Here is a 27,119-nt window from a genome sequence, read left to right on the forward strand (position 1 = left end):
CCGCAGCGGCCCCGGCACCGAGAGGTCCCTGCGGAGCCCGCGCTGCCCCTCGCTGCCAAGCGGAGCCCTCCGTTCGTTTCCTGCCGCACAAAACTCTTGTGCTACACGATTCCTCCTTCCTGCCCTCTGTAGGCAAGCTCTGCCCCCCAGGGCATCCCTCTGCCCGGACTGGGGCAGCCTGTGCTCCGTGCTGGGACAGAGCGCAGCATCCCCCAGGACACGGGGACCTGCTCTTGCTGGGGTGGTGGCAGAATCACAGAATCCTGGAATGTTTTGGGTTGCAAGAGACATTAAAGACTGTCGTGTTCCACCCCCTGCCACGGGCAGGAGCAGCTTTCACTATCCCAGGTTGCTCCAAGCCTCGTCCAACCTGGCCTGGAACACTGCCAGGGATGGGGCAGCCACAGCTTCTCTGGGCACCCTGTGCCAGGGCCTCCCCACCCTCACAGGGAAGGATTTCTTCCCAAGATCACACCCAAGCCTGCCCTCAGGCAGTTTGACGCCATTCCCCCTTGTCCTGTCACTCCATCCCTTAACAAAACCTCCCTCTCCGGCTCTCTTGGAGCCCCTTTAGGCACTGGAAGAGGCTCCCAGATCTCACGCCCCCACCTTTCTGGGTTACCCCTCGCTGTGCTGGTGCTCAGAAGGCAGCTTTTGGCAAGATGCTGCCAGTACCGTGCTGGCACCGCTGGGCCCTCCCGGGAGCTGCCTGCCCTGAGGCACGGCCACGGGCTGGGCAGAAATGGCACCGGTGGCCCGGGAGCAGCGGGCCCTGCCCGCCAGATGGGCTGTAATTAGTGCGGGGAGCCGGTCCGAGCCCTCATCGCTCCCTCACCGAGGGGTTCAGGCTCAAGGTGGAGGGAGGGGAGAGGAGAGACAGGGATGTCAGCAGGGGGACTCCTGATCAAAGCTGTTTGCTGGCAGGGAGGGGCAAGGGGAGGGAGGGGGAGATCTGCTTCTGACCCAGCCGGAGAAAATGAGGGCGAGAAGCACTGACAAAGAACACGGTTGTGCCTACAAAAGCGGGGAGGGGAGTAAAGCTTCAGTCAGCTCCTGGCTGTCCTGCCCTGCGGAGCCCCGTGTACTGTCCCTGCGGAGCCGGCTCCTGCCCCGCCGATGAGCAGAGCCCTGGAGAGGCGCGGAGCTGGGGGAGAGGCTGTGCCTGGGAAGAAAAGGGTGCCTGGCTGGCTCCAGCTGAGCGAGTTCCAGTGCCTCTGATCTTCTTCAGCTCCCCCTAAAAGCAGCGGCCGAGCAGGAGCCCCGGCAGGCAGGAGGAAGCTGTGCAGAGCCTCCGGAGGGTTTGGAGAGGGGGATCTGCCGTGATGGGGCAAACCCATGTGGCCTCCGGTGCTCTCCCCTCCAGGGCCCCTCCGTGCCCCTCTCTCCTGACCCTTCTTGCTTTCATCCCCTTTCATCACTCCTGAGCCTCCTGTGCTCACAGGGGCGATACAAGTGCAGTGTGGAAGGCAGAAAGACAGTGTTTAAAATGCTGCTTGTCATTTCACATCCTGAGTTTAGGCAGCGTGGTTGTTTCCTCGAGGTGCAGAGGAGGTTTTGAATACTCCCAGTCAATGGATATGGGAGACAAAGGTTCCCTTGCGCTCTTGAGACACCACCCACATTAACCAGTGTCTGGGAGGGTTTGATAGTGTTACTCAACTGATTAAATACATTTTAAATCTTGTTAACAAAGCCACCACAACTTACTCCCAGCCTCCTAATAATTTCCAATCCACTCCTCCCAATTATTTTTTCCCCTACTGTCTTTATTCAGACCATAAAGCAAAGCTGCCACTTTCTAATTGGGCCAGCTGGTTCTGCTGTGGGATATGTTCTGTGTGAGCAGACAGAGCCTGGTGTGTGCAGCAGCTCTTTATGGTCCTGCACTCAGCTGTGCCATCACAAGGGACTTTTCCCCAGTTGCTTTCCAGTTTCACATGTCCTGTTAGCAGAGAGCAGGGCTGTACTGCCACCAGGCAATGTTTGAAGGATTTGTGAGTTTGAGGAGCTCCCGTGTAGCAGCACCCATGGTCTAATCCCAGCTGTTTATCCATAGCCAGTGTTTGTCATTACAGGATGCTAATCCTGTTTGGGACTGATACTTATCCTCTGCCTTCTGGAAGTTGCCTGGGATTATTTCAACCTCTTGTTTCATTGAGTTTGCTTCCATCAGCCAACAGTTTCTCAAAAATCTTCCAAACACAATCAGGAGGGGAACCACAGGCCTCTGGAACGGAGGAACAGTGTTTGTGGCTGCTGTTGCATCAGGTCCTGAGCATGACCTGAAGGGATTCATTCTGCTCACAACTCACCTGTTGTAGGTAGCAGCTGCCTTCTCATAGGGAAAGTCTTGGGAACATAATTATAGAGGTTGAGAGTTAAGAAAAATGTATGTGGAGATCTTTAGGCACCTCTTTATTTCTGTGTGTGTGTTCCTGCTGCTGCCCAGCCTGCTGGAGGGAGCCTGGTGCTTGCCCCAGGACAGATGGCCCTCCTGGCCCTGGGAGCAGCAGCAATTGCACTTTTCTCTCCCTGTGAGGAGGAACGTGTGTGGTGCAGGCACACTGCAGACACAGGCTTTGCCCGGGGCTGTGCCTGATCCTCCTTTCTCCTGCTCTGAGCAGCCCTAAAGATTCAGCTCTGTCGACACAGAAAACACTCTCAGTCAGCTCATTGTGGGAAGAGGCCAGGTCTGCTCCCTGTGGATATTGCCACGTCCTGGTTTTTGTTTCCCAGAGGTGTCTGAGTGGTCCCTGGGCTGCTGGGGCAGGGGATGGAGCAGAGCTCAAAGGACTGAGACCTGTGTGGAGGCTGTTTCCATCCCTCGTGTTGTGCTTTCCTGATGGCTCTGCTTTAGCTCCGAGCGGATCCTGAGCTCTTGAGTGCCCTCAGGAGGGATGTGCAGAGCCTCTCCCCAGCCTCAGCACAACTGCTCAGTGCAGCTACAGCAGGTCAGGGGGATGCCTGCCATGGCTTAGCGCCCTCCCCCTGTGGGGAACACTTTTAAGCTGCATTGTTCGAGCCTTTTCATCACTCGGATCCACGTCCCACAGGCTGAGGCCAAGCTCCTTTGTGTGGCTCATTATACAGCTGCTTCCCCTGCAGAGTCGAAGGTGGGGAATCAAAACAGATTCCAGCTCCCAATATCTGCAAATCTCAATTACAATGGAGGTTTTGTGGGCCAGAAAGTGGCCCCCGAGGGAGCAGCCCTGTGGCAGCAGAGCCTGTGCGTGGAGCTGCAGGAGGGTTAAGCTGCAGATGAGCTCACAGAGGTTAAAGCTCAACAGGAGAGATGTGGCTGAACTGGGTTCACTGGGCAGCACTGCCTGGGCCACTTGGCTTTAAATGCTGAGGGTGACAAAGTTACATCAGCTCCCAGGACAGCAGCACATTCACAGGGATAATCAGTGCTGATTTTGAGGTGGAACAGTCCAGACTGGCCTTCCAGGACTGGTTTTGCCCCTCAGTTGTGCTCCTGTGTAATTTTCAATTTTTTTAGGATTGTTGAGCACCTGATTGCAACATGTGATAAATGTGACATTGGGTAAAATTTCGTGATAAAAGAATATAGCAAGAAATGTTAGATTGGTGTTAATATAAAATATGAAAAAGTATGGTCCGTAGAAACTATTCCCCCGCCAGGCTTCCACCGTCCTCAGTCCTGAGACGAAGAGAACAGGACAAGGACCATTACGAGAAACAAAGACACTAGCCAACCCAGATACGAATCGGCATCACAACCCAGACAGTGAAATTCCTCTCCGAACGAAAAGGAGAATTCTCTGCCGAGGAATACACATCGAAATAACCATGGGCCGGCGAGCTCCATCCGCATGTGAAAGGATCTTCCCGGAATACGGTCTGCAGAGTCCGACAAATCCAGGAAGCCCATCCGAAAATTATTTGGACTATTTGGACTATCCTGGGCACCTGTTCCGCCTTGGGACATGAAAACCCCTATAAAACCCCAAGCTGTGACCTGCTCCGTGTGGATTTGGGTGACCTGTACCTTGGTGTGCAGACCCCTCATCCACCCGGCGCGGCGCTGCTAATATCCTATTTTGTGGTTTTCTCTTTTATTGGTGATTGGGATCGTTTTATTAATAAATTGTTTCTTTGTTAATCCGATATTTGCCGTTACATTTATAACACAACACATCCTTCCCTGCAGAACTGCTGCTGCAGAGATTGGGACTCAAAAAAATCCCCACCAGTGCACCTTTCTGCCTCTGACTTTGTTCAGCTGCTCCCTTTGGACTCGCTTTTGGATTCATGTGCAAGACTTAAAAAAGCAGCTTGGTTTCTGCTTCCAGCATTGCTGTACCTGGGGACACTGGATTGTCATGTAAATATTTGGAGTAGGACTAAATCTTGTCCTCTGGCATCCGACAGGAGATGGATGATCTTTACTGGCAATCAATCACATGGACATCTGCGTGAAGGCAGGTGCCATTGTTATGAGTATTGTTGTCAGGGGACTGAAGAAAATCCAAACTAACAGGGTAAATCCTCTTTTCTTTTCCAGACTTCTCTCTGTTTAGGCTAGAGCTGGGCAAAATAATTAATCACAGAAGTAAAAATTTGTGTGTGCTGAAGTGGTGGAATATTAAGTGGAACCAATCTGCTGAAATGAGTAATATTGAGTATAAAATTAGTAATATTTGCTTTTTGTATTCCTAAAACATTTCAGTTGTCAGTGGATTTCAGTTTCTTTTATTATCATTAAGCATTATGCAAACCCCAGTTGTTTCAGGCTGGGTTGAATCCAGCAGCTCTTTGGGGGTTTGTTTTTAATTTTGGGTCAGTTGAAAAAGCTGAAAATACTTACCCTAAACAACTGAGAAAATGTTGTTCAGAGTTTTTTCCAGGAAAAGCAAATATTCACTTTGTTTGCACAGCTACAGCCCTGACCTAAATAAAGCTTTGCCTAATTGATGATCTCTTTAGCTTAATGAATATAGCTAAGAAGAATAATGGAATACAGTCAGATTCCAGTCTCACTTTGCTGGCTTCTTTCACAACCTCACCATTTATTTTTAAATAGAAGGCCTGTTCCAGAACCAAGCAGATATTTGTCTTTAAAAGGCCATAATAATATCTCTGTATTGGGAGAACTCAGGTGGATGACACTTCCAGCAATAGGGAGTTGCCTTTGCACACCTGGATTATGCACTACAAACACAGTATGCAAAATGAAGACAGAGAACATTAAAATACAGATTTCCATCAAAATATTGGCATAGCATGATTAATGCTCTGCTGGTTCTTACACCAACACCCACCCTTAACCCTGCAGAGCAGGACACAGTGTTTTCTCTCACCAAAGTAGTGTACAGCAATAGAAAAGAGGGAGAGGAGGAAGCAACCTGTGTCTGCTATCAAACCATGCCCTGGGCTCCAACAGGTAGTTCTCACATTTAGCCCAGTGTTTAACACGGTTAAAACCCCTCTGTGGTCTTGTCTTCACACCCCCAACCAACCAAAAAGTCTGTTCTTTGGCCAGAACATGAACAAATAACCTTCCCTCTTCCTTCAACCTCCCCTCCTCCAAGTTAAGAGCCACCAATCTCCTGAGACAGGTCAAGGCACATGGCAGGGGGAAAGAAGAGAAAGGCTGTGGTTTTTAGGGTGCAAGGCTCCCTGAGCCCTTGGTGGGGCAGATCAGCAAGGCACTGTTGGCAGGAAATCCATCCAACACCAGGATGCAGTTGCTGTAAGGAGCACCCTGATGTGCAGCTGCTAAAAAACCCCGTGGTGGTGTGGATTTGTTCTTGTTGGATACAGAGCCTGGCTCTGCAAGGCCTCAGTCTGTGCTGCTGCTGTGGAAATGAGCCAAGATCTGCTCCTTCTGCACAGGCACATGGGGCTGGCACCTGGGGCTGCCCCTTGGGTTATAATAAATGCTGTAACCCGCACCTGCCCTCCAGGTGTTCCTGAGTTGGCTGTTCTGCCCCACAACACCTGCAAAAACACAGTGTGCAGGGGAACCACAGTGTTTCCAGGACCTGCATTTCTCTTCCTGGGATGCAGAAAAGGAGGAATGGAAAGAAACTAACCTGCTTTGTCAAGGATTTTTAGTGTTAATGGCAGAGATTTTGTCTTGACCAGCTATCCCAGCTCTGCTCCTACTTGTTTTGGCAGATGCCAGAGCTCCATCTGCCTGGCAGGGAGGCAAATGTACCCCTGGAGGGCAAGGACCCGGTGTGCTACCCTACATGGTTTGAAAGATCAACATATAATCTACATTCAGCAGCAGAAGTCACCTGGGGAGAGGCTGGCAGACAGCTTCCAGCCCTGCACACAGATCAGAGATCCAGCTGAAGAACAATTTGTTGTGTGGGACCAAAGCATTGGCCTGAGGAGAGAGTTGCAGCCTTTGTGTGGCTGAGTGGGATTGAGTGGACCTGTTTCAGAGAGAGGTAGAATTAAATTACATTGTATTTTTTATCTTTTTACCTGTGTAATCCCTTGAGGCTTCACGCTATCAGGGTGACAGCAACAGTTTCATTGCTCTCTGGTTCTGGAGCTTGTTCTCTGGCACATGATGGGATCCCTGCCATTAGTGTAGTGTTCAAGTGCTGACAACCTGAAATTTCTTGTCACTGATGTTTAGGGGATCTCTGAACTGCAGGTTTGTTTGAGGACCTGGGCTCTGCCTGGTGTCAGTCAGGCTGTGCAGTTGGGACTCTACTGGGGCTGACTGGTCACACCCTTGTCTGGCAAACTGCTTTTCTTTTTGAAGCATGCCTTCAAAATGTTGGGCTTTGAGGAATCTGACCTTTCCGTGTTCTAGCAGCTCCCTGGATAAAGTATATTGTGAGACTGATGTACACAACTTTAGCAAGCTGGGGGAGAGATGAAAGAGCTGCCTATTCACAGCATCTTTCTGCTGTACTAATTGTGAACATTATTTGTCTAATTCTCGATAGAAACGCTACCTGCACGGTCTTGTTTTCCCTCCTGCCTCCCCACACGTTGATGTTCTCTTGTGAAATTCTAAAATACCCCGTTCCCATCTGCCAGAAGGAAGTGTGAGCATCACCTCCAGGACTCAGCTGCCCAAATGTCCTGATCAACTTCTACCTGTCAAACTCTTCCCAGGAACCCACAATAAACCAGCTGAAGAGAAGTAACACCGGTTGTGCCTCTGCCTGTACCAGAGCCAGCCAGGACCGTGTTTCCCACCCTCCTCGGGGCTCTGGCCACGTTTGTCCCTAGGCTGTGGCATAGCAGCCCCCCTCCTCGATGGCCGGCACGGGGTGCACGGGCAGGACCAGGTGGGAGATGCGGCTCCAGAGCCCGCTCAGCTTGTCCGAGTCCATGCGGTCGTAGGCGCTGGGGGCGCCGGCGCCGGTGAACTTGGCCCAGAGGAAGTCCCGCACCTTCTCCTCCACCTGCTGCAGGCCCATGTGGCCGTCCAGCGCCTCCTCCTCCAGCAGCACCGTCAGCAGCAGCGCCACGTCCTTGAAGGCGGCGCTCTCGTGGTCGCAGTACTTGTAGAAGATGAGGGTGGCCCCGGCGGGCAGCAGCTCGAAGCGGTGGATGACGGCGGCGCGGCCCCCGGCGCGGAACGCCGCGCTCAGCTCCGTGTCCAGCTCCAGCTTGGCGCTGTCGCTGTGCAGCCCGGCCTTGCCCCGGCCCTCCAGCTGCACCGTGCTGCCGTGCACGGCCGCCGAGTAGCAGTCGGCCAGGCGGGCGCTGAGGCAGCGCAGGGTGCGCTCGGCGCCGCGGGCGGCGGTCAGGATGACGATGGCCGGCTGCGTGTGCCGGGACGCGTTCAGGTGCTTGTGCAGGAACTTGCGGCCGCGCAGCCACAGGTGCGGGCTCTGGCCCGGAAAGCTGCGCTGCAGCTGCTCGAACTGGGACAGGAACGCCTCCACCGTGGGGTTCTTGCGGGGCTGCTGCGAGCTGGAGGTGGGGCTGCAGAAGCAGAAGATGCAGAAGCCGAGCACGGCCAGGCCCGCGATGAAAAGCCCTGTTCAATGGGGAGAGACACGGGACGGGGAACAGGAGTCAGCGCCAAGGGACCTGCAGTGACACGCTGGAAAGCAGCTGCAAAGGCTCGTTCTCCCCTCTCTGACTGTGACGGTTCTGGCTTCTTTTTTTCCTGCCAGGATCGGGACTAATACGTGGGAGTTGAAGTTTGTGTTGGGACTTGGATGTCTATTATTTCTTATCTATTTACAGACTCACGAGCCATGAGCACTAACTAGCAAAGTACAGAAATGAGGTGAAATGGACTGCTTCTAACTCCTTCCAAGGTTATTTAAGCACTAATCACCCAATAACACCTACTGGGTGACACCTATATTATTCATACTTTTGACCCAATAATGACCACCCAAGGCCCGCAATGCAGACCTTTTTCACCCAATTACAGAAAATCCCCCAAACCCATGAAGAAGAAGGTGAAGAAGAAGAACTTAGACAACCCCCAAAGTCCTCCATCTTGACTCACATGTATTACTATATACTAAAATCTTAAATTCAAGTTTTTCACCCTGTGAGATCACACAATACTATCCAAACTACACACCCACAACCCCACACTATCATCACTCAATCTCGGGAGACTGTTCCAAGGCCTCAAGTCAAATGTGGTTCTTGCTTGAGGATGAGCACCTTTTAGCTCAGAAAGCCTGAAATTTTCAGCCTCCAGGGTTCCAACACTCAGATCTTGCTCCCTGCACTAGGAAAGTGGAGCAAGTTGGCCAGGAAAGGTGTAGGGGCTGATGGTTCTGTGTTGTGAGACTCCCACCCCAATACACCAGGTGAGGGGGCTGCAGCTCCAGGGATGAGGGAAAGGCTACAGCATTGTGTAAAACTTCCTGAGGAAATTGCAGCTGCCCACGAGCTTTCTTCTCTTCCCCCTCCTCTGTTTCCTTTAGGGTTTGTGGCTGTTCAGAGCACCACACATGGAGGTGTCTGAGCCAGGTAAAGTCCTGTGTTCACTGCCCTCCTCTATGCTGTGAGTGAACAAAGGCCACCGTGTTCTGCTCAGAAAACAGAAGGCAGCAAGGTCCAGACAATGGCTTGTGTCTCTCTCCATGGCAAAGCAGGGTCTGTTTCTAAGATGAGAAATGTGCTGATGCAGTTCAGCATCACTGTTCCTGCTTAGAGCCCCAGGACAGAGCAGGGCTGGGGAGGGGGACCCTCAGCACAAGCAGCTCCCCAGACCTCCCAGGACATCCCAGGGCACTCACAGCATGATGACCACTATATGCCAGCTTTTGAGGCTGAAGAGCTGAAGGAGAAGCCACTATAGGCTCAAACTGAGCCTGTATTTAAGGGGATGTTTTTTTTCTCTCAAACCCTCAGAAGAGGCTGTGAAAGGTCCCGAGAGAGAAGAGTAATTAAATGTGCTTCATTACTTGCTCCTGGAGGATCAGTGCCTTCTGGTCGATGAGTAACATGCAAGGGAAGCTTCTTTTCCTCACCTTTCCACAGGAGGGACTTTTTGGCCTTCTCCTGCTCTGTGTTGTGGTTGGTGATGTTCTGCAGGGAAGACAGAGTCTCTGGGTTTGGGGCTGTGTCCCCTGCAGCAAGAGAAAAGAAAAGTGTCACTCACTGCTGAGGGAACTGGTAAATGGAGCTGCAGTCAGCAAAGCATTAGAAGTGAATTCTGCTTTGGGTTAATACTGCCCTGAGTCTTGGCTCTCTCCTCTTGGGCTGGGCAAGGAGAAAGACAATGCAGAGTGCAGCGTGGCTTCACGCCTTTCAAAGCATGACAGGAGCCAAAGGAGAGAGAGAGAGAGAAAGAGAGAAGCCAATTAATTTCTTACACCTTCTTTCCTGCTTGACACCAGGAAAGTGACAATAGCTACTAAAGATCTCATCCAACTGTTGTTCTAATGCCTGTGGAAAGTGTAGGAAGTGGAAGAGCAGCAGTGTGCAGCCACCAACTCACCTTTTGGTCTTTTCCTTAATGTGTCCTGGGACCCACTGTCCTGTGTTTCTCGTTCTCTGGGTGCCTCTGGCTCCCAGTCTGGGAGAGTGGCACTGCTGCTCCTCTCTGCCAAGAGGCCCCTGGAGACATCCTCCACACCAGTCACATCCAAATGTGTCACTTCACTGCCAGAGTTCCGTGCCTTGCTTGTTGACAAGGCATCTTCCTCTGCCTTGCAGAGGCTTTCACACTGCCCAGCTGCCTCCTGGTGCTCCCGTGTTTCCTGGTGGACAGGGCTGCCTCCTTTGCTTTCCACATTCTCATGGCCCAGCCCAGCTGTGGGGAATAAAATTCACAGACCTACACTTAGTCTCTTTTAGCCCAAGAACCAACAACTCTTTCTCCTGCTCTGCCTCCTCTAAGCCAAGGCCCAAGTTATCAGGCCCAAGGGTGGGGAGAGACTCACCTCCATCCAAGTCATCTTTTTCCAGGGGTCTTTCTGAGACACCTTCTCTTGTCTTGTCAGACTCTTCTGGCAATACTTCAGTTTCCTGGGCAGCTCTCTCCTCTAGTGTGGGACCAACTGAACCCAACAGTGTTGTCTCTCCCCCATTAGCTGCTGATTCACACACTGAAGAGTCCTCCTCTGGTTTGCAGGGTGTCTCAGGCCACCTGCTTGTCACTTGGTACCCAGGTGTTTCCTGGCAGGGCTCTTGGTGCCCAGGACATTCTGCTGTGCTCCTCACCTCACCCTGGGCTGGTCCAGCTGTTGGGATCAGAGTTCACAAAGCCAGTGAGCCACACAGGAGTCAAGAATGCCCAGTGCTTTACCACCACCTGTACAATTCCCAGTTCTGGAAAATTCTGGGAAAATTGCAGAAACATTTACCCCCAGTGAGATGGGAGAGAACAGAGTGACCAGAAGTGAGAAAACTCTTGGGTTGAGATCCAGACAGCTGAGTGAAGGGAAGGAGGGAATCAGGATGCAAAGGCAATTGCTCACCACCTCCTGCAAGGAGACTGAGGCCACACCAGTTCCCAGCAAGGGCCACCTTGGAACCCACCCCCTCTTCTGTTCTTCCTGTGCCCCAGTTTTTGTTGCTATATTGTATTCAATAACCTTTTTCCCACCTTGGGACTCTGCCCAATATTCTGCCCACCCAGGGTATTGCCTTGGTGCTGTGGCAGCACTGTCCAGCAATAGCCAGAACACTGCTCTGTTTTCAACATTTATTTCTCCAAACCCACAAATCCAAAGCACAGAACTTAGAGCTGCCATGCTAAAGCTAACTCAATCCCAGCTTATGTCCTAGGTAGGATGTACAGGCAATTCCTTCCTTAAGTGGTAGGATATGTTACCACATCTTCCACAGATAGTGGGTTTTCACAGATAGTGATGGATTTCAAGAATTCCTAAGGCTGTTGTTGAGTACAGTTCTGCCAATGCACTTCGAGCATCTGTCTGAATGTAAATGATAATTCTGCTCATGTTCTGTCTCTGTTTCTGTCCTGGAGCTGCCCTCCCAAAGAGCTATGGCAACATTTAATTAGAAACAAACACTGGAGCATAATTCAATAGAGAGATTCTGCGACTGAACAGCATTTGTGACATATTCTGACCCTTACAGAACCAAAGTGCAGCTCAAATTTCAGGCACTATTTGTGAGAAATTGCTTATGAATGATCAAGCACTACAACGACATAAATGATTACACTATAATTAGAATAAACACTGATAAAAAGGGCAAGGAACTCCTTTCTAATTTGAAAACAGAGGAAAAGCTGCACTTTTCAGAACATGGTTTTTACATTCTTTGTTGCTGATTATTACAGTAACACTGCTGACTATCTAGGACAGACCTGAGCTGGTGATGGCATCACTGTATCATTGACACACTCCTTGTACTGACACACTCCTAGTCATAACAAGGCTCCCACAGAATGGAAGTACAAGGTAACATGAGGAAACTTGGATATATCCTGCTGTTCAAGCTGGGCACAAACTACTCCTTGTCCTGCCTCTTCCAGAGTTTTTCCAGCCACAGGTGGTGGAAAACTGGCTTACTATTTAAGCATCTGAGGATGGGAAGCACCAGGATGTAGGGAAGAAAGCTCTTCCAGCCTGGATCTCTCTCTCTTCAGCATTCCTTGTGCTGCCATCTTGAGACAGAATCTAAACCTGTTGCAGATCGGAATCGAAAACTGAAAGTAATTTGTTCATCTTTCACCCTTTAAAAAGTGTTAGCAACTTGCTCTCCTTGGCTTGGAAAAGATGGGATTCTTTTACTGGTTTGTTTTTCTTTTGCACAGGTTTCCCATGTCACTGCTGGAAACTTGCAGCAAAGGGATTTTCCCAGCAGACGGAGTAAGCCCAGGATTCACTTACCTCCAGGCACACCCAGGCTCGGATTCTCTTCCATTTTCCTTTTCCCCTGGAGCTGCGGCTTCTGCACTGTTTGGTTTCACTTTCTCCGAGGCTCATAGGGAGCTGTAAGTCGCTGCTGTTGGAGAGGCTGCCCGAGTCCGGCCCCCCTCACAGACACCATCCCGTCCCGGGCCGGGCAATTCCAGCTACACGCCCACAAACCTGATAAGCACAAACACAGGAGCGGTGATTCACGGTGGAGAAGGCTCCTCCTCCGCGGTTCCCAAGGTGAAAACGGGCGGATGTCGCCCATAACCATGAACCTTCAGCCCGTGGGCCGTCAGCTGTTTTCCCGTCAGTGCAGGGGTTAATGCAAGCCGCCTTTATCCCGGGACATGCCAGCGGGGTGAGGCACTGCTGTCTCATCCCGAAGGGCTCGGCTGCGCTCCCGGCCGGCCGGCCCAGAGTCTGGGGCTCGGCAGGCTGCTTTTGGGTACCCGGTAACTCGCAGCCAGGCCGACAGGGAGCTCTGAGCCTGCTCCTCCCTCACTCCGCGCTCCAGTGTCGGATGGGTCCGGCAGAACCGCCCCGCGGGCTCAGCAGTGCCTCAGCCTGGCTCCTGCTCCCCTCCGGAGATGGTTCCCCCCGGGTAAAGCAGTTCAGGACAGGGCACACACAGGGTTGGGCTCGCTGCCCTAACCCAGCCGATGGCTTTTCCAAAGCACAGCTAAGGAGGCATGGAAAACTCCCAGGAAACTTTCCCCGCTGGAGAGTGGTCCGTGCGGTTTTGTGTACAGAAATCTCCAGCCCAGCCTCCTAGGCAGCTTTTCGGCGCAGGGGAGCACCTCGCCCCCAGCACTGCCTCCAGCACACGGTTTGGGGCGCGGGGTGCTCCCTGCCCGGCTCCCGGCCCTCCCCGCCCTGTTCCCGGTGCCGACGCTCCGGCAGGAGAAGGAGGTCAGCACAACAAAGTGGAGCCGGACGCTTACCCGGGCAGGCTCGGGGCCGGTCAGGGCGGCGATCAGGAGCAAAGGGGCGGCCAGAGGAGGCCAGCGCTGGCCTTTCCCCTTGCCCTCGGCCCCAGAGGCCCTTTGGCGGCAGGACACCAGCGCACACCCCGAGTCCTCCGCTGCAAACGCGACGGCGAACTCTGCCCTTCCCTGCCTCCCGGCTGCCTGCTGGGAGCTGTAGTTTTCCTTCCCACAGTTATTCTCGGGAGCCCTCAGGAAACAATAACTTCCCTTTTTTTGGCCGTGTTTCCGCGGCTCTGTGGTTGCGCGTTTTTTTTTCGGGCTCATTGCATGACCGGCTACTTCCTGCATTCAGTAACAGTGTTGCGGGTGGAAGCGAGGAAACCAGAGCGAGGAGGGAACTGGTTTGGGAGTTATTTAGGAAAACTACTACAAGAAAAGCAACCCAAACACGTAGGCAGCAAAGCCCGGGGCTCTGGAAATGTCACGTTGCCAGTGCAGGGAGGTGGGGAGTATGTGAAATGGAGGGTCTTCAGCATCTCTGGAAGGAAAGGGATGCAGAGCCCACCCAGTGTTCCCTGCAGTGCTCCAGAGACTGCAAAGGGGGCAAAGGTCTGACAGGTGTGTGTGTGTCAGCCCTTGGCCTCATTTAGGCAATGCTTTTCCAAAAAAATTCTGTTCCAACTTGTGGTGCCTGCACAGTGGCACATATAGGAACGGGTATGTTCCAACCCCTTCCCTATTGCCCCTGCCCAGGACACATTTCATGGGAAGCAGCAGCATGGAGCACACCAGGGGAGAGGCAGCAGCAGAACAGAGACAGCAAAAATGCCCCAGAAACTCAACTTGCTGCCTTTTCAGCAGCATCCCCAGAGGAGCACAGCAGCAAATGGCTGGGAGAAAACACAGGGAAAGACAACTGAAAGAGCACTGGAGAGGAGCAGGCATGGAGTGGCTGGGACTCCTCAGTCTGGGGAGCAGAGGGCTGAAAGGGGGATTGGACTAATGTTTGATTCGTTTCAATTTGACTAAATCCCCCCCGCCCCCTTACTAGTACTGGAGGCACTTGTAAAACAGGTAAGAGGTTAGGTTCAAATGGGAAGAAAAAATACTTTTTTATGCTATGGAGGAGCCCTCACTGGCCCAGGGAGCACAGAGACAATGTCAGAGGGGTCAGTAAAATGTGTGTACCATGTTACCCAGGGCTGTCAGCATGTGCACAGGCATCAATAATGACACTGCTCATGTCAGGAAGGTGATGAGGTGAGGTGTGCTGGCCACTGCACCTTATTTCTTCCTCTGTCACCCACAGAGCCTGAGAGGAGACAGTGGCTATGACAGACTCAGCATATTCCCTTGTCATGACCAACCTCTCACCAGGTGCAGCAGAGGCTGTAAAACCAGGAGAACAGAAAACCAGGAAGGAAAACGTCAGGACAAGGTGACCTTGAGGGCCCTGCTCCTGGCTGCCATCAATCTCACATCCTGACTTGATCTCCATCAGTAAGGAACAGCAGAGAGGAGCTGCAGGTGGCAAGGCCTTAATGAAAATCCAAATATTTTCTATCCCTCTGTCCCTAAAACCATCCAGGCCCTTCAACACAGCAGGTGTTTGGGGTTGAGGGTTACCCTTTCCACAGAAGCACAAGTGTCACAAAACTGGTGCAAGTGTGTGACAAAATCAAGGGGTATCTTCAGCCTGTGCAGGTTGAGAACCCGGTTCCCAAAAAGTTGTTTGGCAGGAAAATTAACTGGCTGGCCGAGGGCATGAAGTCATCACGAAAGTTACAAAAAAGGATCTTGATATTGTTATGTTGATTTTTTTTTCTGATGTGGTATTTGTTACATCCTTTTATTTTTGCTTTAGAAAATAATGCTTGATGTGTGTGTTCTGCTTTTAGGACTGAAAAGAATGACAATATTTACTGCTGGTATAGTAGGACGTACGTATAACTTATCTCACAAATATTCACTTGCTTTTGGGTTAAACTGCAGCATTTACGGTGTGCTAGTAAAGAATTTAAGATATTTTTTGTTTTGAAATCTTTGTACAGAGAAGACAGGCACAGGAGTGGAGGCTGAATGGCACTTCCCTCACCCAGCCTTCCTGTTGGATTGCACAGGAGTGCCAGACTCTTTTCAGTGACAGGACAAGGAGCAATGGCCATAAACTAAACCACAAGAAGTTCCACCTCAACATGAGGAAGAATTTCTTTTTGTTGAGGGTGGCAAACACTGGAACAGCTGCCCAGGGAGGGGCATGGAGTGTCCCTCTCTGGAGATATTCCAAACCTACCTGGAGGTGCTCCTCTGTCCCCTGCTCCAGGTGACCCTGCCTTGGCAGCCGTGTTGGATCATCTCCAGACAACCCTTTGAACCACAACAATTCTGTGATTCTGTGAATTTGGAAAAGCAAAACGTCTCTATTTGCTTAGCAATTCATTTCCAAGGTGGTCTTGAGCTGCTAGGGAGGGGGTCTAGAGGAGATCTTGTAGTAGATGCAGTCACATTGCATCCTGAAAATCTCCAGTTATGGGAACTTTACCACATGCCTGGGTAAAAATGCTTTATCAAGAATGCAAACACATTTTAAAACTCCTGATTACCAGTAATGCATCTGAACAAACTGCTAAGGAAAGACAAATGCCTAGTGAGATATTCCAGTTCTCATTAACCAAAATGATTCCCACAGTAAGGAACAGAGCACTGCAACGTTATCAGCGCCAGAGGATTTCACATCCTGCAAAGTACCCCTGAGTACCTCTCTCTGCTGTTCAGATGCTATTTGTGTTCATAGTTCGGTGGGGTTTTTCCCTCCGAGAACTGCCGCCGTGCCGGTGTCCCGCTCCCGTCGGGGCGCACAGGAGACACCCGTGTGTCAGGGCCGCCTCAGGGGCCGCCCCGCCGCCCTGGGGGGCCGCGCCCGCCCCGCATTTTTTTCACTGGGGGGCAGCAGCCGCAGGGCCACCGGACGGGCGTTCGCCGGGCTCCTCCCGCGGGGCCCGATCCCCGTCCCGGTGCCGATCCCGGTGCCCGTCCCGGTGCCGATCCCGGTGCCGATCCCGGTGCCGATCCCGGTGCCCGCGGGCGGTGCCGATGGCGGAGCGGGCCCGGTACCACGTGAGGCCGCGGCGGGCGCTCGGCGCGCGGGCGGAAGCGGCGGGCGCGGGTCCCGCCCCGCGGGAAGTGAGGCCCGCGGAGCCGCCCCCGCCGCCGCGGGGAGGCGGCAGCCACAGGCCCGGGCAGGCGGCGGGCGGACGGGGCAGGGGACGGGGCCGGGGCAGGCGGCGCGGGGCGGCGGCGGGCGATATGGTGGGCAGCGGCGATGAGGAGGCGGCCCCGCCGGACGGCCCCGGGCTGGCCCCGCAGGACGGCCCCGGGCTGAAGCGGCGGCGGAAGAGCCCCCGGCTGGCGGCGGCGCGGCCGGAGGGGCGGCCCGGGGACGAGGTGGACAGCGCGACCCAGCACGGCGCGCTGCGCGGTAAGCGGCGCGGGCGGGCGCAGCGGCCCGCGGTGGATCCTGTGGTTGAGGGCGCGGAGGGGCGGCGCGAAGCGGGGCGGGCGGGCGCCGTGTGGTTCCCCCGCGGGCGTGTCGGGACGGGAGCAGCGCGGGCTCCCGGCGGGTCTGGTGTTCCCGAGAGGCTGTCGGGCCTGGGCCCCGTGGCCCGGAGCTGAGTTGGCCCTCACCCGTTTCTCGTTTCAGGGAACGAGCATCACTTTGGGACCCCAGACTCGCTGACGCGGCCCCCCATAAAAGCGTACAGATCGCCAGGTAGGCGCCGGCTCCCCCGGCTCACAGCCCGCCCCGCGGGCAGCGGGCTGGAATGGCCCAAATTTAGGGAAATGTGGTTTATTGGGGTCTGGCTCCTTGGCAGTGTTACCGTGGCTCTGGCACACAGGTGAGGAAATCCCATGTGGTTCTTATCCCGTATACAAGGGATGGAAGGAGAAGCAGAGAATTCTCTAAAGGCTCGGTGCGTGCAGGGCACGCCGAAACCCTCAGGCGGCTCTTTGGTGTCCTACTGCATCACTTGGAGCAGTATTTCACCACAGCATTCAAATTTTACTGGCGCTGCTTGGATTTGAAAGGCAGGATTAAATGAGGTATCCTGAGCTGCAGACTCAGGATATCCGTCCGCAGTGGCTGTGCCCCTTGCATTGCTTATGAGGAAGTGCACAGCTGGGGCTTGTCCTTCCTTTGAAACACCAGGCGTGCTCTGGGATTTGCTCCTGGACACTGGGCTGCACAGGCTGCTGTGTTAGCACTGTGTGGCACCTACTTGTTGCTGTAGTTGATGAAACCTGTGTCTTCCTCAAAACTATAGAAACATGCTAGCTCAGTGTAACACAATTATGTGTCATTCTGCCAGGAAATGAATAAATAGTACTTCCCTTTTACTCTATATTGGCGTGTATACGTGATCAGTTGTGGCAGTGCTTAGGGATCAGTTGGGCTAGCCTGGCACTGTTCTCCATTCCCATCTGTGTTTTTGTCACCAAGGGCTGTCTGCCTGTATTCTGCTCCAAAAGCAGAATTTCCAGGAGGCATGGAAAAAAAAATCTTATCTTGAGGAAGGAAGAGCAGGATTATGATGAGTATAGAGGTTTGTCTGTGCAAAAAGCTCTTGCTCCCACATGGTGGCTAACAGGGCATAATAGGGTTAGTGTTTTTAATTGGCTGTGCTGCTTCAGGAGGTACAGCTGAGGGTTGGGGTTTTAATTAGATGGTTCTAAAAATGAGGCTCTTCACCCCCTCACCCTCCCCAGCTCTTAACAGCTGTATTGGATTATGGGCACAACAGGTGTGAAAGTATGATAACAGACTCTAATTGTTTATATAGAAGCAGAGGATTACTTGTCCTCCCATCTGTAGATGTGCAGTGTTTGTGCTTTTCCTGCAGAGTTTAGGGGTTGGTCAGTGAGGCAGGGGAATAAGCAGGGTGGGTTGTTAGGGTGGTATAATTGTTCTGCTTCCCTGAGAACAGAATGGAAAGCAAAACCACACCTTGAGAAAACTGGTTCCTGGCCTCTACTAAGAGGTTTTAAATACAGGTTAGGCAACATGCTTGGGGAGCTGAAAAGCTTTAAGAGCTTTAAGAAGAGCTTGCAGAATTTTAAGAGCCTAAAAACCCCTGCCTTGAATCAGGCAGCTTCTAGGTCAGTGAGCTGAAGATACATGTTAGCAATCTCGTTAGCAATCTCCATGGAAGTTGTCTTATACCTTTCTTTTCTACAACTCTAAGAAGTCTTTGAGACACAAAGAGTAGTGATAGATGGCAAGAAGGGGAAAGGAATTAAGAGGGACTGCCTGAGTAGCCCTCTTTAGATTCATAGATCTTTTTGGTCTTCTGGTCACAATTACAAAGGAGATTTTCCTTGTAAAACCTCGGTACATAATGAAATATTATGGATATGTGGTTTGGCATTCCTGAAAATAAAGTAATTTGGTGAGTAGCTTTGAGTTCTGAGCTTTGTGGGAAATCAGTCACTTAACAGCTTTTTAAGATGGATTTAACACATAGGGCCCCATTAAGTGTGTGCAAATACTTTACTGTTGCACCTGTGACTTACCATAGTTTAAAACTCACAGCTTTTCCCCACTTTTTTTGTGGTTTGGATGGGTCTGGTGTGGTTGTTTTTTGGTTTTTTTTTTTTAATCCTTAGTATGTTTGACATACATTGGTGTGCTGAAACTGCCAGAACACATTAGAAAAAGGCTGTTTTCTTTGTTGAAGTAAAACTACTAAACACTAGGTGGCAAGCTGTGCATTGCCCTTGGCATATGCTGAAAGAGCTACAGAAACACACTGAACCCCAGCAGAACCTTGGGCTGTTTAAAGAGTAAAAGGGCCCAGAGTGAATGTTAGAAAAAAAACTTACCAATTGTATTCTTCCCTTTGCTGTTGCTCTGCTGATGCTTGATAGCTGTGCCATGATCTCTGTTCCCCAATTGTTCCATAGCTTCTTTTATTCTATACCTGAGCTTTTTCTTACCAGCCCCTTGATTCTGGGATTGCACTTTATCCTTTCCTGCATTTGGTTTCCCAGCCCTGAGCTTTGCCCTGTGACGTCTGATACTCCACAGGGCTCTACTCTCTCTATTTAGTGACATGTACTGAGCTGGGTTTCACAGATGAATGACCCTGTAATGTGGCAAACAGCTGAAAGATGTTGGTTTAGATTCTTTCCAGCTCCTTGAGGGGTGAAATTAGGTTGCTGGTATGGATTAGGAGAGAATGAGACCTAACTAAAGGATGGCTTGGGCTCCATTAAAAGGGAACTTATTTTCTATATTTGCTTTTGTCTCTTTTCCCCTCTGCCCAATGCTGCATAAGACAGCACAATTATTGTTTGTAAGTTGAGTGCCCAAAGCTGTGGGAAAACCTCTCTATACTCCCATGGCATTTACACTGAATCCCCCAAATGTAAGGAATTTCTTGGCTCCAAGTATTCATGTTTTTAAGCCAAGAACTTCAAAAAATTAATTTTTTTTAAAGAAGTGTGTGGTGGTGTAGACAGCTGTATTTCTAGTGAACTCAAATTTACCATAAGCATTTCAAGTCTTAGTTGCTTTTTGTTTCATTTTAAGAGAGTGACTTTTGGGAGTTCACAGTTTGGAAAATCACTGATTTAGGTCGTGGATATTCAGAAACTACAACTTGGTCTTTCAGATTTATGTTTCCAATCCTCTTTTTGCTCCTTTTTTTGCTCCTGACAGGTGGTACTACAGTTTACTTTGAAGAGAATCCAGTAAAGGAAAATGCAAAGGCTTTTGACAGTAATGAAACTGAGAAACCAAACATTTCTACACCATTAAAAGGTAACAGCTTTTATCAGTAATTTCTCTGTGGTGTAACAAATGATTGCTTAAATGTAGTAAAATGACAATCATTCAGTTCTGTTAGAAAAGGGGGAGTTTCTGAGCTGAAATCTGAATGGATAAAAAAGGTTGGTTTTTTTTTTTTAATAAAGTTTCAGTGTGTACTCCTGCCTGAGCCAAAGTAAAACTGATTATAATATGATGATAATCTGCTTGGGTGAAAAACCTCAAAGTTCAAGAAAAGGCAGATTTCAACTTTGATAAATACCCAACTGTGTGGTTTTTGAAAAGCAAAACAAAAGTAAGAGTAATATCATACCTGCTTCAAAAAACTTCTGAGTGGATCTTTAATTGCCCCAGGCAAAGAAAACTAAAGCTGTTTTTTTTTAAAGGTGAGTTATCTTTGACTTTAGCAGGGGCAGTGGCTACACCAAGTGATTTCAAGGTGAGGGAGCACTTTGCTCAGAGATTTTTCTCAGTGTATATTACAGAAGCAGTGGGAAGGTACAATGAGAAAAAAAATGGGATAATTTTGAGCCACAGAAGGAAGTTATATATCTTTTTAAAAGAAGACATAAGAATGATTTATCATATTGGCAAAGGCAGGGTGAAGGGCCAGATTAAGCCCTTTCTAATAGATAACAGTAGCTTTCTCCAGCTCAGAGGGGTCCAAGAGGCTGTTCACATGCTGCAGGCTTGGTCTGGCAGCACCCCATATCCTCCTGCCCTAATAAGCTTTGAGGATTTCATAGAAAGAGCTAAAAGCATGAATGGCTGGTCTGTGTTATTCTGACCTCTGATGTGGTAACTGAGTTCTCCCATTTGTGCTTTGGTTTCAGAAATAAAGGCTGACTTCCTTGAGAAAAATCAAGAGTGCTACTCAACTGCTGCACCACAGAGTAAGTAAAACAAGAGAACCTAGTCTTTCCCTGTCATTAGATGAAAAGGACAGAGTTATTTTCCTTTCTTCTGCTGCTGGTTTTTCTTGTACCCTGGGACACTGTCTGGGAAGAGGGACAGACACTCAGGAGCAGATTCAAACAGAAGCTGGGGAAGGCAGCACATTCCAGTCAGAGCATTTCTATGAGGTTCTTCAACTTGCTGACCACAGAAAATGCTCCACTTTCTCTTTTACTTTTCTTTTTGGAGTTGGCTTATGGGACAGTAAGTGCAGAGAGTGGAGGAGAAGCATTTTGGGAGTAAGCTGAGGATGGGAACAAAACCTTCACCTTTTGGTGGCAGTGAATGTTAGTTGGTACACAAACCTTCCCTATTTATCCTTTCCCTGTGAAGGGGTGGCTTGCTGTGGTCTAATTACTTGTTCTATACTCTTGGAAAGGAGCAGCATTTTTCTTTGCTGGCAAAATCCAGTCTGCTCATCTAATGATCAGCTCCCAGTGTTTCAGAGTTTTGGGATTTTTTGGGGGTTTGCTTTTTTATTTTTATTTTTTTTTTTTTTTTTTTTTTTTTTTTTTTCCTCTGTTGGAAAAAGAAGAAAAAAAATGTTCTGAATTCTTAGTAAAATCTTGATGCTTGTTTCTATCCTCAACAGGTATAGATACACAAAGTCTTGTAAATGAGATTTCAGTCTGAAGAACCTGCAGGGGGTTGCTTGGGTTTTTGTTTCTTTCTGGTTTTGTTTTTTGTTTGTTTTTTTTTTGAAAACCATGGTGCCTTCAGGAAGAGAGGCTCATCTTGTGGTAGCTGTACCTCTGTGAAATGTCTTTGAAAAATTAATTGATGCAGGGAGTTCTCTCTTGTCTGGTATTTTCACTTTTCTGTGCCACTCCAGGCACTGTAGGAGTGATTAGTTGTGTGTTGGGTGAAGAACCTTGGAAAATCACTTAAAACTCTGGGATCTTTAAGGTGTCTGCAGAAGTTAGACTTTTTGAATTAAGCAAGACAAAATTTACTGGGCCTTTATGAAAACTGTTTTGTAAATAAGACCTAATTCTTAGACTGTTTATTGATTTTTTTTTTTTCCCTTTAGTGTATGAGTTACAGCTGTCATCTAAATATGAAACCTGATCTGTGCAAGCAGAGCTGCATTCTGACTCTGTTTTACTGAATTGAGGTGATTTTGAGCTGTTAACTCATAGAAGATTGAGATAAGCTGAGCCGGTGACAAGTTCCATGGCTGTGCCCTTTTGGGGTAGGGGGTTGAAATTACAGAATAGGGCAGTTCATTAAGCCAGTTAAGCCCCAGCTTTAACCAGAGCTGCTTTTAGCACCTTCTGTGATTACATTCATACAGAAACAAGGTTATAGAGTTTATTTCAGTGTCTTTAAATAACTACTGCAGGGGATGTTTGTTCAGTTTATTCTCAATAGTGCCATTGACAGTGTCCTGATTTGGTTATATATTATTAAAGAGCCTTCAGCTTTGAACCAGTTGCTGTAGTTCACAAGGAGACATAAGTTCTCCTTTCTTTTTAATTAACTGGCTAAATGCAGAAAACATACTGACCAAAAATTGCACAGTATATATTCATACTGGCTTCTGGGGAAAGTTTTTCATAACACTTTATGGATAATGCCTCTTGTACTTTGCTGTCTGAGCCCATTTAAATAGATCAAAAGTATATTTTGAAGTTGAAAGCTTGCACTTTGCTTTAAAAGCATAATTCATCCCAGGAAACTGACTGCTGATGAAGCAGGCCTCCAACCCAAGCTACATGGAAAGGGAAAATAAGACTGTGCATTTAACATATTGCCTTGTTTTTTCTATTTATGTCTTGCATTTGTTTATCTAGTGTGTCCATTAATTAAGTTTCCATTTTTACACCTCTCAAATTCTTGAGCAAAATCAGGAAACTTAATTGAGACGTGAGATTCTTGTGCAGAAAATAACAGATTGTTGAATCTCTTCCATTTTATCACCTTGTACTTGAAGTTGAGTTTTATTTGCATAATTCTTCAGGAGTTGAAAATCTTTGGGGGTGATTTGTGGTAGGCTGGGGACTTGTGCTTTCCAGGTGAGATTGTCAGGATGGCTTGGGAGCTGGCATTTGGCAAAGAGCAGAGATGGAGATTTGCTCTGAGAGTTGAGTGAGACTTCTCAGGCTGGAAAATAAATGTGGTGATGGTGTCATTTTCCTTGCTCAACATGATTCTGTTGAGCATGACAAGCGAATGGTGAGGAAGAGAACTGAAAACCCTGAACCTGACACAGCCCCACCTGGGATGAGGTGACAGCCTCACCTCTGCTCTGACTTAGCAGGACTGTGTTTGCTTCAGCAGGGTATTTTTTTTTTTTTTTTTTTTTTTTTTTTTTTTTTTGGTAAAAGCGTAACTAGGAACAGCTTTTCGTTGGAAATGATGCAGTTTGGTGATTTCAACTCCCTGCTGGAAGATTTGTCATAATTGTCTTAGTGTTCTTCTCATGTTCCTTCCTTAATCTCTCAACAGGCAGAAGTAAATCTCGGTATCAGTCCCATACAGAGAAGCAGTCCCAGCCTTTGGCCAAAAGTAAGACTTCTGCTTTCACTTCTGTTTTGTGCTTGTGTAACATTTAACCATTTCCATGCCTTTCCAAATATTTCAGTTCCAGGGGGTGGGTGTTAAGCTGAGGGTCCTTTGCCAGAACAGATGATTTACTTGCCAGGACTTGTCATCAGCATGAAGGAAAGAAAGGGTGTTGTACAATGAGTAACATTTTCACCTGAATTAGAGAGAGGTCTTTCATCTGTAATGTTGACAAGATTAAAGCTGAGGCAGGGCTAGTGGTGGTGTTATTTAACCATTGTTGGGTTGCTGTCCTGATAAAAGTCAGGGTGTAAAAAGGTAACAAAAGGAATGCAGTTCTTCCTGTTTCCAGGAAGATGGATGTATTTTGTCACTCATTTTACTGGGAACAGAACTGAGCCTTTTGCTTGCAGTATGTGAAACAAGTGTTAATTTTACTGTTCAAATACAAAACCAAATCAGAATATCTGATATCTGATGTGCACTATTTGCTGTGTGTACTTTGTGAAGCTCACTAATCCAAAGGCCACAGCGTTTTCTGATAGCATTGACCGCCAGTGTTTGAGATGCAAAAATTGCTGCAGGAACTATTTTTATCCTTATGAGAATAGGAAAGAGAAATAACACAGAAACCATTCTGGTGCAGCCAGGTTTTCTATAGGATCTTTTCTGCAGACCATGAATGCAGGAAAAGTGTTGACCTTTTTCAGAACCGTTTTAAGCTCTTAGTTTGGATTTTATTAAATTGAATGAATTATGTGTGAACTTTAGGAGCTCCTTTTTCAGAAGAAGGTTTAATTTAGTCTTAGTCAATCTGGGAACATGTAAAAATGTTATGCTGTCACTTCACTAAGTGACTTAAGAAGTTCCAAACTGCGTTCTGTTTTGTGGGTTTGTTTTTTTTTTTTAACTAATCATCTTTTCTATGTTCTTCAACTACTGTACTAGTATTGAGAATGGGATGATTTCACTATTTTCCTCTTATTTTCCTTTCACTTAAGGAAAGTGACACTTAAGAACTTGGCTTCTGATGCCTTTTAAAACCTTGTTTTCTTCTTGTTTGCTCCCTCTCTCTGTAGATGTCGATGAATCGCAGAATGGATTTCACAAGGCGTGGACTTTGTTACTGGTTCTGTTAATTAGTGTCCCATTGCTTTATGTCCTGTGGAGTGGAATTCAAGGTGGAACCCCCTCAAGGAAAGATGCCGAAATTCTGCAAGAGTTTCGGGCCCGGATGAAGAAACTTAAGGATACTTACCAAAGTCAGGACCCCAACCTGTGGAGAAGAGCTCATGCATCCCTTGAGAAACGTCTGAACTCCTCCCACATGCACCTGGAGCCGGCTATCCTGCTGCTCACAGCTGGCAGGGAAGCTGAGAAGGCCCTGAGGTGCCTGAGCAAGGAGATTGCTGATGCCTTTGCCTCCTCCCAGAACGCCACCACCATCAGCATCAACGGGGCAGACAAGGCGGTGCTGGACAGCGACACTGTCAAGCTGCAGGTGGACACAGAGCTCAGCTCTGGCTTCAGTGGGGGCAAGAAGGTGGCAGTGGTGCATCGCTTCGAGTCCCTGCCTGCAGGCTCCACACTGATCTTTTACAAGTACTGTGACCACGAGAATGCAGCCTTCAAGGACGTGGCCCTCCTGCTGACAGTGCTCCTGGACGAGCAGTCACTGAGGAGGAGCCTCACCTTCCAAGAAGTGGAGGAGAAAGTCCGGGATTTCCTCTGGGCAAAGTTCATCAGTTCAGATGTTCCCAGTTCTTATAATGGCATGGACACAGATAAGCTGAGTGGACTGTGGAGCCGGATTTCTCATCTTGTGTTGCCTGTTTGGCCTGAAAAGGGCCTTCCTCTGGAGGGATGCACATAAAAGTTGCGGGAGGGCACTTGAAAAAGGAGTCAGACACAAAATGTGTGTTGCAGGGCAGAACAGGGAAGAACTTAGTGTGGGTGCTGAGCTCAGGCAGCAGCAAACCAGTCCTTTCTGTGCAGAGACTTTGCACCAACTGGCAGGGTTATTTCTGCCACAGTAACTGGGACTTCTCTAAGTAAACTCCAGAGTGTAAGCAAGGAACTTGCTGGTTGCTGGTAAATTGTATTCAGAGATGTATTCCGCCTTGGTGTCCTGGACCAGGGCATTGCTGTGCATCAGGGTTACTCATCTGCCTCTGAACCTGTGTTGAAGCACTGTTGGCTTTGCTGTGAGGTTCCTTCTCTGGTGGTGCATAAGGCTGGTGTCACATTTAACAAGCCAACAGAATGTAAAACCATCACCTTCATCTCCTAGAATCGCTTACTTCTCTTCTAACATAAGAAATAAACTGAAAATGATGATAAAGTGATGTGAGTCTAAGCACGAGCTTCTTCCTGATCCATTGGATCACAACATAGGTGTCAGCTATCTCTGGCCACTTGCAGAAGTGGCAAAAATGCTTGAAAGGTCTGTGACCCATAGAGAACATTTCAGCAAGCATTTCTTCCTTCAATGAGCCTGCCCCAGTTCTGGAGAAAGATAAAAGCTGAGGTACAAAGGTTGCTTAAAGTCAGTAGTACTCGTGTCAGTTAAATAATTGCTCAGTACCTCTTTGCCTGGCTGCTTGCAGGAGTCCTCTACTCTTTTTCAAAGTTTTACAAGTTGTAAAATTTGGATGAAAGTGATAAAGTATCATCCCTGTGTACATACTATCTCCTTTCCAAATAAAACTTTAGGAAGACATAGGTCATTTCTCATTTTACTAAGATAATTATTTTTGCATTGAGAGAATCTATTTATTTGTGGTACTTGATATCCTGAAAAAAATAACTCCTTGTATCTGTGCTGGCTGCTTGCTGTATAAATATCTAGCAAAGAACAGATTTGCAGGGCATGCTTTTAAAATGTTTTTTAGTTTCTCATGTCAAGAATTCCTCACACCAGATTAAAAACCTGCTTTTATTGTTAAGTACTTCGTGTAAAAAAATTAAAAAGAATAGCAGCACTTCCATTTCATTGCTGTTACTTCATGCTCTGAGCTATTGGTCCATGTCCATTTAGTTTAATTGGGTATGAAGGAACATGTGAAGATGCTCTCAAATTAATAGGATGCTTTCTTGTAACAGCTGAGAGGTTTGGCCCATCCTTCATTCACAAGCCCTTTAAACTGTCCTGTTGCAAAAAAAAGAAAAATCCTTTTCAACTAGGAAAACCTGTTGAGGGGCTGGAGCTTCTGGCTCTTTTGTGCAAGGCAAGGTTGGGGGTGTTCAGTGGAATTGACCAAAACCACCTGAAACATATAAAAGAGCAGAGTTTGAGAGACACAGAGCTGTGGTCACTTAAACCAGAGGTGGATTTGTTCTAACTATTGAGAGCCAGCAATGGGTAATGTTTCCTGTTTTAATGGGCAGAAATAAAAACAGTAAGAAGACATGGAAGTGCTGTTGTTCTGGATGTTTAATAGCTCAGGAAGGAAAAGGTGGCATTTACATTTTGAACATTTCACTGGACAAATGTTTTTTATTAAAAAAGACTGTGACTTGTTTTCAAATGTCTCCTCATAGCATATTTGTTTGTATATTATGTAAACTATTTTAGTAATGATTCAAAATAAACACACTTGTTTGTTTTATAAA

At 48.6% G+C, this 27,119-nt stretch overlaps 2 protein-coding genes across 5 annotated transcripts; one reads left to right on the top strand and one right to left on the bottom strand.

Moving 5' to 3' along the window:
• Nucleotides 1-4,997: 4,997 nt before the first annotated feature.
• Nucleotides 4,998-19,891, bottom strand: TOR1AIP2 (torsin 1A interacting protein 2). Of its 4 annotated transcripts, none has more exons than XM_083867210.1 (6): nucleotides 19,103-19,891; nucleotides 12,273-12,473; nucleotides 10,353-10,652; nucleotides 9,908-10,222; nucleotides 9,372-9,536; nucleotides 4,998-7,975 (listed from the first exon to the last, which is right to left on the bottom strand). In XM_083867210.1, the coding sequence occupies exons 2-6, from the start codon at nucleotides 12,304-12,306 to the stop codon at nucleotides 7,215-7,217; spliced, it is 1,575 nt and encodes a 524-aa protein (XP_083723336.1). In that variant the 5' UTR covers nucleotides 12,307-12,473; nucleotides 19,103-19,891; the 3' UTR covers nucleotides 4,998-7,214. The 4 variants fall into 4 exon arrangements, with proteins under 4 accessions (XP_083723336.1, XP_083723337.1, XP_083723338.1 ...); XM_083867211.1 differs by lacking the exon at nucleotides 19,103-19,891 and adding an exon at nucleotides 15,984-16,031; XM_083867212.1 differs by lacking the exon at nucleotides 19,103-19,891 and adding an exon at nucleotides 13,241-13,409 and having other exon boundaries at nucleotides 9,438-9,536.
• Nucleotides 16,319-27,119, top strand: LOC310912734 (torsin-1A-interacting protein 1-like; the record flags this gene model as incomplete). The annotated part of the gene is made up of 6 exons (XM_083867520.1): nucleotides 16,319-16,703; nucleotides 16,926-16,994; nucleotides 19,941-20,042; nucleotides 20,882-20,941; nucleotides 23,451-23,510; nucleotides 24,587-27,119. 6 exons carry the CDS (start codon nucleotides 16,319-16,321, stop codon nucleotides 25,378-25,380), a joined length of 1,470 nt encoding a protein of 489 aa, XP_083723646.1. The 3' UTR covers nucleotides 25,381-27,119.

The sequence above is a fragment of the Zosterops lateralis genome (genome assembly GCF_965231275.1).
Source record: "Zosterops lateralis genome assembly, chromosome: 9".
Classification (NCBI taxonomy): domain Eukaryota; kingdom Metazoa; phylum Chordata; class Aves; order Passeriformes; family Zosteropidae; genus Zosterops; species Zosterops lateralis.

What these genes read in the sequence shown, in the direction of transcription:
- TOR1AIP2 (XM_083867210.1), bottom strand. Translation starts at nt 12,306, where the DNA reads ATGGAAGAGAATCCGAGCCTGGGTGTGCCTGGAG. An exon ending in GAGCCTGGGTGTGCCTGGAG is followed by an intron (nt 10,653 to 12,272) that starts GTAAGTGAATCC and finishes TGATCCCAACAG; the next exon opens with CTGGACCAGCCCAGGGTGAG. An exon ending in ATTAAGGAAAAGACCAAAAG is followed by an intron (nt 9,537 to 9,907) that starts GTGAGTTGGTGG and finishes CTCTTGCTGCAG; the next exon opens with GGGACACAGCCCCAAACCCA.